Genomic DNA, 15,801 nt, shown 5'->3' on the forward strand with positions numbered 1-15,801 from the left:
TATAAAAGTTTTTCATAAATTTTACGTCTGACTTTACGATATATAGTAAAAGTTAATATACAATTTTTGATAAGTTAATATCAATTTGAAATCAATAACCGTAATATTGAAATCGTTTTACTTAGACAAACTTTAAGCCCGTTTCACATCAACTGGCAACAGCTTAACAGATACAGTTCATGTAGGTCTATTACAGACTCTTATGATATGTCGAATCTACCGTCAGTTCGGAATGATTTCGAGATGAGAAGAACTGAGAAGAAACTCAGCTATATTATTACTGTTAATCGTTATATTATTATTTATGTTATTAAACTTTGAGAGAGGTAATAATAAATACCTTTATTATTCCAAATATTCATATTATTATCATATAATATTCATATTAATATCCGTCATACTCGTGAACAAGTGCTGCTTGTGGGGACTGGTCTGTTGTGAACACTGATTAAATGTTTTGTTCTTTGTGATAGGATATGCTGGTGGTCACTCTATTCTCCGAAATTTGAATTTTAATGACTGTGTATTATTATAAACATGTTCCATTATTATTTGAAAAAAATACAAGCTGAGTTTCTTGTCAGTTCTTCTCATCTCGATATCATTCCGAACTGACGGTAGATTTGACATATCATAAGAGTCTGTAATAGACCTACATGAATAAAGATATTTTGAATTTGAATACCCGATTAATAATATAAACAATGAGATATGGAAGTAAAATTATAGGATACGACTTTACCGCTCGGGTTTCGAACCTCGATCGACCGCCAGCGGCAACCGTTAGCGCAGGCGGGTGCACTATTCCATTATCATCCGTAAAAAAAATGCTAAGAAGTTCGTCTCAAGTGTACGGAGTCTGTAGATATGAATAGTGCCTTAACGAATGTATTCTGCCAGGCACAGAACATCAAATATTTGTGTAAGCAAACGCCAGCAAACATTGACACACGGAACTCAATCTCGATTCGGTTTCGAGAAATCTAGAGACGTGGTGGTACATAATTACTGATTACTTGGAATACTTAATTTGTTCCGTATCAAAGACGTTATCTGAAGATTTTAAACGAGTGACGTAATAATTTATAATATTTATATTTGAGTTAAATTACAAAATAATTATGTATAACATTGCGAAGTCGCGGTTCGGTAGGGAAAAAAAATTATAAGGTAAAAACTTGACGTTCATAAGCGGCTAAAATGTCCTACATGAATAAATGAAATTTGAATTTGAATTTGATCTTCGAACAGTCAACACTGGCCTTGCAAGTTATATCTGAACTCTATTCAATAGAATAGAATAGAAAATCATTTAAGCACTTTTAAACAGCCATAACAATTTTTTTTTAAATTACCGGTCATTCCTACCTCAGAGTCAGACGACCTCGGTGGTCTGACGGTCAAGCACACCGCTTTACGACCGATGTTCGCGGGTTCGATTCCTTGCACGGCATAAACATTTGTATTCATGAGTATGATTGTTTGTATCGGTCTGGGTGTTTTCTATGTATAATATGTATGTATTTACAATAAAAAATCTATGTATATGTATCAGTTATCTAGTACCCATAACACAAGCTTTAGCTAGCTTAACTTGGGTCTAGATGGCGCTGTGTGAATTGTCCTGAGATTATTATTATTATATTATTACTAGATTTTGCCCGCGGCTTCGCTCGCTTTAATTTATCCCCTTAGGGGTGAAATTTATCGAAATCCTTTCTTGGGGGATGCCTACGTCATAGTAGCTTTATACATGCAAAATCTCAGCCCGATCGGTTTAAAATTGACAAAGTTTCATACAAACTTTCATCCCCTATTTTATCCCTTTGGGGGTAGAATTAATCAAAATTCTTGATGAATGAATTGAGACCAAGTCTTGAACCTAATGCTGGTATCAAACTATATTGGATTACACCAGTGCTTCCTACACGAACTACTGGTGGGTCGCTATTAAATTGAAGATTTTTTTATAACATAGGGGACAAAGAAGTTTATAGTTTACTAGCTCTTGCCCGCGGCTTCGCTCGCGTTAATTTATCCCCTTAGGGGTGGAATTTATCAAAATCCTTTCTTAGCGGATGCCTACGTCATAACATCTACCTGCATGGCAAATTTCAGCCCGATCCGTCCAGTGGTTTGAGCTGTGCGTTGATAGATCACTATGTCAGTCAGTCACCTTTGAGTTATATATATTTAGATTATTATTACTATACTACATTCATTCATTCATAATTTAAGAGCTGTGCTCATGTCGGTGGAGCTCCCGCCACCTTCCACGATCTTCTATCAGTCCTTTTAGCTGTTGATACGACACGACTCCAACTTTTTCTTTAACCTGCTTGATATAGCTGTGTCTTGGTCTTCCCCTTCCTCTCTTTCCATCTATTTTTCCTTCTATAATGTTGTTAATTAGTTCGTCGTGTCGTATCAAGTGCCCCAACATTTTTCCCCGCCTATACTACAGTCCAATATAATTAGTCTAGTCTAGTCGGACAAAGAATTAGTCTAGCCATTCAAAGAGTGAACGCTGCCAGTATCTTCGGAACTTTACCTAAAGGGACTTTTGATAAGGGGAGACCTGGTGTCTAAGTTACAGGCTATAGCTTAGTTTGGGTTTCTGAAGTTTAGATCTCCCACAAATTATATTTGTGATTTTTATTTATTAGCATTTATATAACAAAACTAAAATTATGTAATTTGTGGATATGAAATAAAATTTATTTATTATTATTATTATTATTATATTATATTTTTAATTTTAGGTTCTTAGTTGTACAATTAAGTAATATAAAAATGTATTAATTTCATGTATTTAATATGATGTATGCACTACAAAGCTATTCAAAATAACTGATATACTAAAACAAACTCTATAAAACCTCGCATAGCGTTCAAAATATAATGGAATATGGAACAAAACCGTCTGAGTACACTTTAATGGGTATATTAAAATTTAAATCGTCTCGTTATATGAATTTTATTATACAAAAGTATTTCGATACGAGTGTGTATGGATAACAGCATATGATGGGCTCGGTGGTGCAGCGGATTAGCATACCTTACTTCCGCCGGACGCGGGTTCGATTCCTCGCACAATGCAATTTTTTTTTATTTAAATATCAAATTATACAGTAAACATTATATATGTAGTTACATTATATATGTAGTTACATTAAATACGCTACTAGAACCTACAAGATTCAGGTGTGGCATTACACAGTCTGATCGCAAATAAACAATTAGACAACAACAGAAGTACCTGACTATTTTTTTTATACTACGATGGTGGCAAACAAGCATACGGCCCATCTGATGGTAACCGGTTACCGTAGCCTGTAACTAATTACGACCAAACCAATTCAAACTCATTAATACAAATACTAGTAATAATATGCGAGGAATCGAACTTGTGACCATCGGAACACCTAAAAGTATTCTAAACCGCGAAGCCATATATATATATTAGGTGTGCTCGTGGTTTAACCCGCGTTAAATATCAATAAAAATATAACCTATGTGTTATTCTGACGCATAAGCTATATTACTGCAAAGTTTCATCAAAATCTGTTCAGTAGGTTTTGCATGAAAAGGTTACATACATTCATATTGACAAAATTTCGCGTTTATAATATTACTATCTACCCACCCCGGCTTCGCACGGCTGTACATGTATTATACATATAAACCTTCCTCTAGAATCACTCTATCTATTTAAAAAAAACCGCTTCAAAATCCGTTGCGTAGTTTTAAAGATTTAAGTATACATAGGTACAGACAGCGACAGCGACTTTGTTTTACACTATGTAATGATTAATATAAAAACAAAAAAAAACCTACTTGACTTCCCCACGACACAGTTCCGGTCTAAAACTAACTATAAAAGCACCTCAATTGTTAGTGTCACAATAAATCCTCCACAAACGGGGATGAAGCATTCATCCCCCTGGCCATTATTATCCAGCGTTTAGCATACAAATAGCGCCAACAAGTGGGGGCACGTTGGGACACGCCTAGGGTCAGAACATGCGTCCATTATACGGGACGCAGAATCGAACCGGCGATAGAGCGAGTTTTACAAAAATGTACAACAGATTTCCGGGGTCATGCTTAAACTTGAGAGTTTAGACATAAATGTTTTTTTGTTCTTTAAGTATACATTGGAATATCTAATATTACAACCACTTAAAAACTCAAGCACTATCGTTGCCTCCTAATTACCACCTCTGTCACAGCGTTAGGTTGGCTGGAAGAGATCTCTTGCAGAGATAAGCCCGCCCTTGCTCACAATTTAGTATAACTGTCTTTGTATATTAATGTAATAAGTGCAATAAAGTATATATAATAAAACGATTTTGGTTTTTTTTGAGGTCCATCGCAGTCGGGAAGACGTCCACTGCTGGACATAGATCTCCCCCAAAGATCCCTACGACTTTTATTCGGTACAGATATGAAATGGTGGTTTGGTATATGCTGACGGGGCATCAGTTAATGATCATAAAATGAGCATGAAGTCAGGTCATTGCTAATAACGTACGTTAGGTCGACCTCCACGCGGTCTTCCCTGGATACCATAGTGATGAACACTTCATCTTCATCATCACTTGAGCACCGCCAGCGTATACCGTTAGAGCAGGCGGGTGCATCATTCCATTATCATATACTAGCTGAACCGTGCGACTTCATCTACATCACACTTATCATTATATATCGCCCAATTTATACAATATCTTTTTAAATTATAGCTTATGTGTTATTCTGATGTATAAGCTATGTTACTGTAAAGTTTCATCAAAATCCGTTCAGTAGTTTTTGCGTGAAAGAGTAACAAAGAACAGTCCGTCTGTCTAGAATAGTCCGATAAAAAAAACTAATTTTATAATTATATCATGTTGGTATCAAACCAAAAATAGGAGGATACCGATAGGAGGACGTATGAGTATATACGTCCTCCTATCGGTTCCAATTTATAACGGTAACAAATATTATCATAGTTAAATTTCATTTCAATACCAATATTGATATTTTAAGTAGTAGTATGGAAGTATGAAAGTGGCGCCGGTGTCAGAGAGGTTGAAGAGTAATCGTCTATCATGGTATGGACATGTAATGCGTAGGAACGAGGATAATATTTTAAGAAAGATGTTACATATGAATGTGGATGGTTATAAGGGCAGAGGAAGGCCGAAAAAGAGATGGATGGACTGTGTGAAAGATGATATGGTGAGAAAGGAAGTAAATAACGCGATGACTGCGAACAGAGATGAATGGAAGAGAAAAACATATTACGCCGACCACAAATAAATGGGATAAGGAACAAACAGATGATGATGACTAATATTGACATTTTTTTTATAGCACAGGGGACAAATTAGCTTGCAGCTCACCAGACGGTAAGTGATTACCGCCGCCCATGAGCACCAACACCAGGGGAATTGCAAGTGCGTTGCCGACCTTTTAAAAAATAACCTCTTTTCTTGAAGGTTTCAATATCGTATCGGTTCGGAAATACCATTGCTGGAAGGTGATTCCACAATGTGGTTGTGCGTAGCAAAAAGTTTCTAGGAAACCGCACTGTGGTTGACCGCTATTCATCCAGATGATCAGGATGATATTTTAGTTTATCTAAATTTTTAAGTTCGAAACGTAGCTAAATATGGAACTGTGTATTTATTCCTAAGAAGAATGCAACCTATATAAAGCAAATAAATAGACCAATGTTTTATACAGAGTAATATACACAAACAATTCCAAAGTTCACAGTTTTCGTGACAACCTTCCATTCGCATCAACAATAACCGTACAAAAGCCTTGTATTTTGTCATCATAAACATTTATGATTGATGTAAACGAAGGTAACACGACTTCGCGAAGACCACAAAAGTGCCAACTCAGCACTCATTGTGGAGATTTTGCTGAAATTACATTTTTTTTTATGATACCTTTTGTTGGGGAACGCCGCGTGGTGGTTATATCTTTTCGTTTATCTAATACTAGTTACTCGCCCCGGCTTCGCACGGGTGTACATGTATTATATATATAAAACGTTCTCTAGAATCACTCTATGTATTAAAAAAAACCGCTTCAAAATCCGTTGCGTAGTTTTAAAGATTTAAGCATACATAGGAACGGACAAACAGCGATAGCGACTTTGTTTTATACTATACTAATGTCCCGGCAAACGTTGTTTTGCCATATAAATTAATAACGCTACAAAAAAATAGGGGTTGATGATAGAAGTGTAAAAATTTAGGATTGTATGTATTTTTGTATGTTGTATCATAAAAAAATAGAAACTACAAATTTTGTCTAAAAAAAAGAAAAAAGTTAGGGGTGGACTACTACTACTATGTATATGTATCAGTTATCTACAATAGTGCCCAAAATACAAGCTTTAGCTAGCTTAACTTGGGTCTAGATGGCGCTGTGTGAACTGTCCTGAGATTATTATTATTATAGATTATTATTGTTATTAATTCTGTAGTTCGTACACTAGACTATCATCCTCAACGTATATAGAACACTCTAGAATCTTCCAAATGTAATAATACAGCGTATCACGTCGGAAACCGCTCAAGTTCCTTACTCCACGCTAAACACTCACACGCGAAATGGAGTAACAAAACCTCCTCATTCGACAATACAGTCAAATGAAGCTCTGATGCCATTCTTTTAAGTTTCCTTTTTATTAAACACACCACAAAGGACGCGAATTTCTCCATTTTCCCCATTACGAGCGCTAAAATACTTTTGGTAACGACCCGCCGCATGCAACGGGGGCAGACTGCGTTGGTGAATGGTAAATTACAATAATATCACCCAGTGGTAAGGTAAAACTTGCAAATTGCCGAATTCAACTTGCTATGTACTTTTACAGTACAATGTTGATGGGTTCGGTAGGTTTACACCGCCTTGCTTCCGATGGTCGCGGGTTCGATTCCTCGCACAGCACAAACATTTTATATTCATGAGTATGATTGTTTGTATCGGTCTGGGTGTTTTCTATGTATAATATATATGTATTTACAAAAAAATCTAAGTATTTATATCCGTTGTATAGTACCCATAACACGAGCTCTGCTTACCGTGGAACTAGATGGCGCTGTGCTAATTGTCCAGAGTTATTTATTATTGTACTAGCGACCAGGCCACACGTTGCTGTGGCTAAGATTAAATAATATTGCGACTATAAATTGAGATGTAAGCTATCCTATCTTTCAAGTTGGATCAAATTGCACACAATGTGCAAATCAAATTTGCAATCGGTTCAGTAGTATAGGAGTCCATCGCGGACAAACAACGTGACACGTAATTATTATATATAAAGACTTGCTGTTCCCGCGACTTCTTCCGCGTGGAATTTAACTTAATTTTTCTAAAATAAAAGTAACCTAAGTTACTCTTTATTACATAAGCTATCTGCCAAAAATAGTCCCGTTAAAATCGGTCCAGCTATTTTCAAATATCCAAAAATTAAAAAAAATGACATTTTGGTATATGTACCGTACTTATATTCATATGCATGTAGTAAAAACCGCTTATTTCAATATTACAAACAGACACTCCAATTTTATTTATATGTGTAGATATCCACTAAATATCTCAATCATGTATGTCGACACAGCAATATTAAACAAAGTACCACTCGTACCACAAAGTGGCAATATTAAGTGGTAACTCCACACCGTGTCCAACACGCCCTCTAACTCGAGATGCCACTTACCGACCGGTCTCCTATTACATACTGACGGACACACCGATCCTATATATAGATATCAAAAGAAATTGTTGTTCGAGGTGTTTTTAGAATGTACAAACAGACGGCCTCAATGTCATAACATGACGGAGATATTCAAATTTAAATTCAATTCAAAAATCATTTATTCATGTAGGATATTTGAGCCGATTAGGAATGTCAAATTTTTTACATTCTAATTTTAATTTTCTTCCTACCGTCCAGTTCGGTATATAGATCCAATTGAGAAGAACTGGCAAGAAACTTAATTGAATTACTTTTTTTTAAAGCTAGTTTATTTACAAAAATAAACTACCTTTAAAAAAAAAGAGGTCCCTTAATATATATCTTATATATAAAATTCTCGTGTCACAGTTTTCGGCTTGACCGATTCTCATGAAATTTTGTGAGCGTATTGAGTAGGTTTGAGAATCGGCCAACACCTATTTTTCATCCCCCTAAATGTTAGGGATAGTCCAGCCCTACATTTTTTATTTTTATTTTTTATACAAAATTCTTAGTTTCTATTTTTTTTGATACAACATACAAAAATACATACAATCCTAAATTTTCACCCTTCTATCATCAACCCCTATTTTTTTATACCGTTATTAATTTATATGGCAAAACAACGTTTGTCGGGACAGCTAGTATACTATATATGTAGGAAGGACGAAGGGACCGTATAAAATGATATATATTTACTGGGACATCTAGTATATATATATATATATATATACTAGATGTCCCAGTAAACGTGGTAATGGTACACCCTTACCACTGAAGGGTATGAAATATTGTTGTAGAAATATGTAATAAAACTATTAATGACTGAAAAAATTATTTTAATGTTAAGATGGTAGATAGTGAAGGTGACAGAATATAATTTTGTTTTTATATTTTTGATTATAGAATAGAAAAAACCTTTAAATATATTAATATCAAAAGAGTTTTCTCAACAAATGTATATGTAATAGATGTTGGTATTTCTCAGACCTACCCGATATGCACACAAAATTTGATAAAAATCGGTAAAGCCATTTCGGAGGAGCTTGGTAACAAACTTTCCTTATCTCCCATTTATTTGGACGTAAAGTGATTTTCTCTTCGAGAATTTTATATATTATATATATAAGACTTACTGCTTACTATGAAGAGCACTATCATCTTGTTCGCTATAGTCATTACATAAAACAACGCCCTTTTAATTGAGGTTTAAAACTTATTTTGAAATTCCTAAATTCCTTTTTCTACCAGCTTAGTAATCTTTATTTCTTTATTTAAGCATTGGAATAAAATAGAATAAAAAATCATTTATTCAAATAAACTTAATTTAGGCACTTTTGAATAGTCATAACATTTTTTAATCTACCGCTCATTCGGAAAGCTGTCTCATCACAAGAAGAATGGGCAAGAAACTTGCGTGTTGCTATTTTAAACAATCCTTGTAAGTTTACATTTACAAGTCGAAACGTGTCAATACAAACTACCAACCAGCACTAATTTATTTATAATTTTACAATAAATAATTGGTAGGTAGTTAAATTCACAGAAGATCCATTATGGACCCTGTTGGACACAGCAATCAGATGAGAAGAAATATAAATAGAAATGATCTTTATTCAAATAAACTTAATATAAGCACTGTTGTATACTCACACTTTTTTATTCTACCGCTCATTAGGAACGCAGACTCATCACAAGAACAACGAGCAAGAAACTTATGTATTGCTCTTTTAAATAAATATTGTTTAAATGTATATATATTTTTATTTTCTACTTTCAGCTATAATCTTAATTCAATACAAACAATAACAAAAAACAATCATTGTAATCCAACGCGGCACATCGAGGCAGCGTACCCAAGATACTGGCAGCGTTGCCTCTTTGAATGGCCATACTTAGCCTTTGGGCAAAGTAGCTACCAGCTCTCAGGTCACAAGTAACCTCGACGAGCCACGCTGAAAAATATGTTAAAAACAATTTGGCTTCCAGGCTCCATGGGCCCAACGTTTCCACGGCAAAATTATTGTTTAAATTAGATTTACATTATCAAGGATTAGGCATGCGACAATCAACATAGAAACCGCTTCGCACTTGATCTCAATTCAATCAGATAAGATAAGATTTTTAAGAAATAAAAAGAAGAATTATTAATATCTTATAATACATTTTAGTAGTCAATTAAATAAGGATACTAATAAGGATTGTGCACTTACCTTAGCAAATTCTATTTTCAGTGTACAGCATCCTGAGTAAATGTCGCAACCGTGGAGTGCTTCCTTTGCTCTTGTGGCGGACTCCACACTCTCGAATTTGTGACCACGAGTTAAGGAAACATTGCAATCAAATATAACACTGATGATGATGATGATGATAAGAAAGACAATAATAATAATAATCTTCTCACAGCACAACCTCTCCCACACTTGACTAGGGCCCGTGGTGAGTATTACTTTCTTTTAAATTTATAAAAGAAGAGAGAGAAAAAAGATAAAAATAATAATAATAAATTCTATCTCCAAAGACAAAACTATCCTCCATCAAAGGAGGAATCCAAAAAAGTGCATAGCAAAATAATAATTACATTATTATAATTAGTCCAGGGTTATCCTTGGACAATTCACAGAGCGTTATTCAGTCCCAAGTTGAGCTGAGCGTATGTTAATTCGTACAAATACATTTTTTTTTTACAAATAATAATAATAATAATAATAACCTCAGGACAATTCACACAGCGCCATCTAGACCCAAGTTAAGCTAGCTAAAGCTTGTGTTATGGGTACTAGATAACTGATACAAATACATAGATATTTTTTTTTTGTAAATACATACATATTATATATAGAAAACACCCAGACCGATACAAACAATCATACTCATGAATACAAATGTTTGTGCCGTGCGAGGAATCGAACCCGCGACCATCGGTCGTAAAGCGGTGTACTAGACCGCTGGACCACCGAGGTCGTCTAAAAAATAAATATATGTATAAGTATAAATACATATTTATACTTATACATATATTTTATATTTGTTATCTATCTGTCTATCTATAACATATGTAGAAAACATCAATCCAATACAAACATTCATATTAATTAATACAATATTTGCATCGTACGGGAGATCGAATCCGCGACCATCGGAAGTGAAGCGGTGTGCTAAACCGCTAGACCATCAAGGCCGTCTAATATAACCTATTCTTATTCCGAATACCACACGAACGAATCCGCAGGCACAACTACTAGATAATTCCAATAACGACCTTTAAACTCTGTCTACAGATCAAACCAGATCAAATATAGATTTACCTGTATAATCATTACTGAATGGTTGAGTTTCAGAGAGCTGAATGGATTAATGTTCAGTTTCAACATTAAGCTGTTATTACCCGACCAAGTTTAAAACACGTCGAGATTATTCAAACGGCTGCGACTCGATGTGCTACTTAATTTTATATAATAACTTTAAGGTGAGACCAATGTGACGGGAGTGAGCGGTCTGGTCAAATACAGTTTTTTTAATGTAAATGAAATGGAAACAAGATAATGAGCTAACTGACGGTACGTGGTAACTGTCGTTAACATACATGAACAGCACTATGGAGTTCATGTTATAATGTGATGCCATGAAGTTTTGGGATTGTGATAACTCTGTTAAACTGCACACTAACGCCAAAAAACTATCTTTAAACATGTATCCCTAGACATACATTTTGACACATTTGAACACTTTTTTTTTGTACATACATACATATTTACAACAAATATTTTTATTTATTTACTAGCTGTACTTACGACTTCGCCTGGAATTTAACTTTATTTTTTTAAATAAAAGTACTATATGTTACTCCTTATTACACCAGCTACTTGCCAATAAAAGTCCCGTTAAAATCGGTCCAGCCATTTCAGACATTAGCTAGACAGACAAAAATTGTAAAAAAAAATATTTATATTCATATGCATGTAGTAAAAAACGATTATTTCAATATTACAAACAGACACTCCAATTTTATTTATATGTATAGCATATGGAACAGTTGCAGCTCTAAATATTATGTACAATACGTTTTAAATAGTCATTTTGAAAGCCAATTACCATTTTGTTTAATTCACATTTTTCTGGGACCTTTTACGCGCATAAAATTTATAGCTTGTGTTAGTCTCATATATAAATTACTGTAAAGTTTCATCATAATACGTTCAGTAGTTTTTGCGTGAAAGAGTAACAAATATCTCTATCCATTCATCCAAATCTCACAAACTTCCGTATTTATAGTATTAGTAAGATACAGTAATAATTAAATACAATTATCTAATATATAGTGTAGAGAGAACAATATAACCAGTAACTCATGAATACATACAAACAAATGTTTTGTTGGCCCACCAAAAAATAAGACAGTACGTAAAAATAAACCGCTAGTCCGATTACCTGTGTGCACAACCTTATATCTCAGACGGCGCTCTACGATTCCCAATTTGGTTACAACTCCTAAGTAATTTGAATAAAATTCCAAGTATAAAAAAACATAATTAGAAAGAGACAGCTTACTTTGTGATTTTGTTATATCGAAAAAAACATCCATAAACATGTTTGTTGGGAAACTTTTTGGTGAAACGTGAGGGGTGCTGCAAGAGCGAGGTTGTTGTATACGAGTACCTTGATACTTTGGTGTTTATAATACTTACTAAAATTATAAATGCGAAAGTAACTCTGTCTGTCTGTCTGTTGTGCTTTCACGCTTTAATTTTTATAATTCTTATAATATTATAAATGCGAAAATAACTCTATCAGAACGGATTTTAATGTTTGGTACACAGATAGTCTAGAGTCTGAGAAAGGATTTAGACATTTTAATGCGAAAAAGGGGTTGTAAGGGGTTTGAAAAGGGGGATGAAAGGTTGGATAGAAGTGTCGTTATTTTTAAAGATATATGCTTGAAACTTATAGGTTGCTTTTTAATGGGATGAAAGGGTTGTAAGGGGTTGAAAGGGGAGATGAAGGGTTGTATATAATAGATGAAGTATTGTTATTTTTGAAGATGCTTGAAACTTATTTTTTTTCAGTACTATAAGCGAAAGAAGTCGCGGGAAATGCTAATACCTAATTATTATAATATATTGATGGCCTCGGTGGTCTAGTGGTTTAGCACAGCGCCTTGATTTCGATGGTCGCGGGTTCGAATTACAAATTGTATTCATGAATATGATTATATTCATCTGCGGTTACTATCTTATCTCGTAAATACATTCTAATCCCTATAATTAAATCAAATTTTACAAAGAAAGCTGCTTGGCGGCTGAAGTAAGTAAGACTGAAGTACGCACACGACTTTTTATAGTCTACATTTGAGAAACTTTAAAAAGAGCTCCTACGTTAAATACAGATCAATTCTAAGACATGCCAGCTGTTCTCCTTACGTTATCCGCAGCGTTTAATATTGTTATGAATCATTTATGTTTTCTTTTTAAATAGATTTCGTGCTATTTATAATTTACATTTCATCTTCAAATCCAACAGGTATCTGGCCTAAGCACAGCGCACACGGGCAACTTTTCGACGATTATTTTGTCGTTTGTAATAAAACGCGTATCTAAGAATACAAGAAGACTCGAGGATTGAGTTATAGCAGTCAGTCCTGTCGGACTGCTTTCAGGGCTTGTTACTTTTTCCCCACTAAACATTTGAATGTACCCTAATGAAATTTCACAAGAAGACAAGTTGTATCAAGAGACAGCCACAGGCTATTTTTTATATATGTATTGATTCTTTATTGCTCTATTACTACAAACATGTGTATAATTCGCCCACAAAATAAATGTTAAAGAAAATACAGATGAAGTCGCAGAAAATATATATACAATTATAAAATATATTATTAATTTGACGTCAGATTTTGCTAAATTGTGTGATTCATACATCATAGATTATTCCATCCTGGAAACCACCTTTCAGGCAAAATAAACAATTCATATTTGTAGAATTGACGGGCCTAATGCCAGACATTCTTTCTTTTATTAAGATTTGGACTATTGCTTGGTGCTAAAGAGACAGGTCTCTTTAGCACTGCGACATGTAGAGATCTATTATCATTTTTATTGTCATCAACAGCACAATAGTTCTATACAGATCACAGTGCACCTAACAATAGCCCAAAACCTTCAATAATAAAAAATAGATTCGCTCCAATGCTCGTCAGGGATAAGAATTGAAGGATATTCTTAGAAGCGATGGTTTTTATATCCTCAGGAACGCCATATAGCATTCTCTAGCCAGCTAACCATTTTCTTCATTCATCTCTAAAAGCAAACTACGTCGCGAGTAACAATCATCTAATAATAAAACAGTATATGACTAATACAAACACTACGACAAAATGTCGCGCGATAGCCAACTAACCATTTCTCTCAGTAAACAAACTAAGTCACGAGCAACAATCACCTAATAACAAGCGACTTTTTGTTGCAGCGTTTTTATTAGTAGACATTACATTACAACAAAAAGTGGCGCGACAAAAAGTCTCCCGTCTACAAAACGTTATTTCTTTTACAAACGAGGATTAATTTATCGGCTAGTTCAGCGTTTTATGTACGGCAACGAGTGATTTTATGTCCGCCGCATTGAATACAGTGGCCGTCGTAAAGTTCCACTGGTAAGTGTGTTTTATTTTAATTAAACTTTACCGTGATCTGTTCATACATAGTCTGTGATTCACCCACAGCTCGAAGCGGGAAGTTGTTTTATAACTTTTTAATACAGTTGCAATGGATATATTATGACTGGGCATTCATTCCCACACGCTGGAACCTAAGTGGTCTCGGATAGTGCGGTTTCAGAGGAGCTTCCTCTCGCGTACACTTTGATTGTGAATGAAGTACCTGTCGAGGTTTTCTCACGAGACTACAGCATGGGGTTTTTCAAGAAGGGCATAATTAAGGTTTCTTAAGGGTCGGTAACGCGCACGTGTCTCCCCTGGTGCTTCAGGCGTGTATAGGCTACGGTAACCGTTTTATCAGATGGGCCGTATGCTTGTTTGCCATCATCGTAGTATAAATAAAAACCAAAACATAATAAAGTGTCTATCTACATCATCATCATTACTTCTTCCTTATCCCATTTATTTGAAGTCGGTCGTCTATATGTATATATATGCACATAAAAATATTTTAATTGTGATTTTGTAATTTCGTTTGTTTTTCATCATCATCATCATCATCGCAGCCCGGAAGACGTCCACTGCTGGACATAGGCCTCCCCCAAAGATCTCCACGACGATCGGTCCTGCGCTGCTCGCATCCAATGCCTTCCAGCGATCTTGACCAGATCGTCCGTCCACCTTGCTGGAGGCCTTCCGTTTGTTTTTACCTTTCCGCAACTAAATACACAACCGATTTTAAAAATTCTTTCATTATTCAAAAGCTCTAATAATCTTGAGTGATATACGTTATATATAATGTAAATATATACAAAACTCTTAAAGTGGATATGGGCGAAGCCTGGGCAGTACATTAGTCAACTTATACAAACTGACTTTTGTAATTCTCAACCCAGTTTTGCTAAACAAGAGAAACTTAATATAGGCTACACATTTAAATATATACAACACTACTAAAGTTATGAACAAACGAGCGAAGACGGGTCGGGTTACAAGTCAACTTATAAAAACTAACTTTTGTAATTCTCAACCCAAATTTGATAGACAAGAGAATCTTAGGTGCTATGGCGCGATTTGTTTATTTATCTGTCTTTTTACTGCTCCCAAACTGGGCCACCGTCTGTGTAGTCGGTAAAGGTGTGGTCCCACTGCGAGAGTGGCGAAAACCTGGGTGCATAACTGTTTCCCTCAACTGCATCTGTTTTTTTTAGATAACATAGTCAGTGTCCATCCCCATAATACAATCTACCTTTACGTTAAATTTTATGAATATCCGTTCAGACGTTTGGTATAGGTAATAGGTAACAAATAGACAGGTAGACATACAAACTGTAATATTACTGAATTAACTACCTCAACTACATAATCAATTTGTAAACACTTCAATCGCTTACAGTAACTTTTTGAA

The 15,801-nt window shown here is 34.8% G+C and overlaps 1 protein-coding gene across 1 annotated transcript in view; it reads right to left on the reverse strand.

The window, feature by feature from the left end:
- LOC131855473 (heterogeneous nuclear ribonucleoprotein L) overlaps positions 1–15,801 on the reverse strand; it is a 528,919-nt gene that overhangs the window by 83,967 nt on the left and 429,151 nt on the right. Inside the window, exon 4 of the mRNA XM_059206751.1 lies at positions 9,952–10,046. Within this exon, the coding sequence (XP_059062734.1) occupies positions 9,952–10,046 (95 nt within the window). The remainder of the gene's footprint in view (positions 1–9,951; positions 10,047–15,801) is intronic.

Source organism: Achroia grisella, unplaced genomic scaffold (assembly GCF_030625045.1).
Source record: "Achroia grisella isolate CSIRO2021 unplaced genomic scaffold, CSIRO_AGI_Agris_v1 utg1433, whole genome shotgun sequence".
Classification (NCBI taxonomy): Eukaryota; Metazoa; Arthropoda; class Insecta; order Lepidoptera; family Pyralidae; genus Achroia; species Achroia grisella.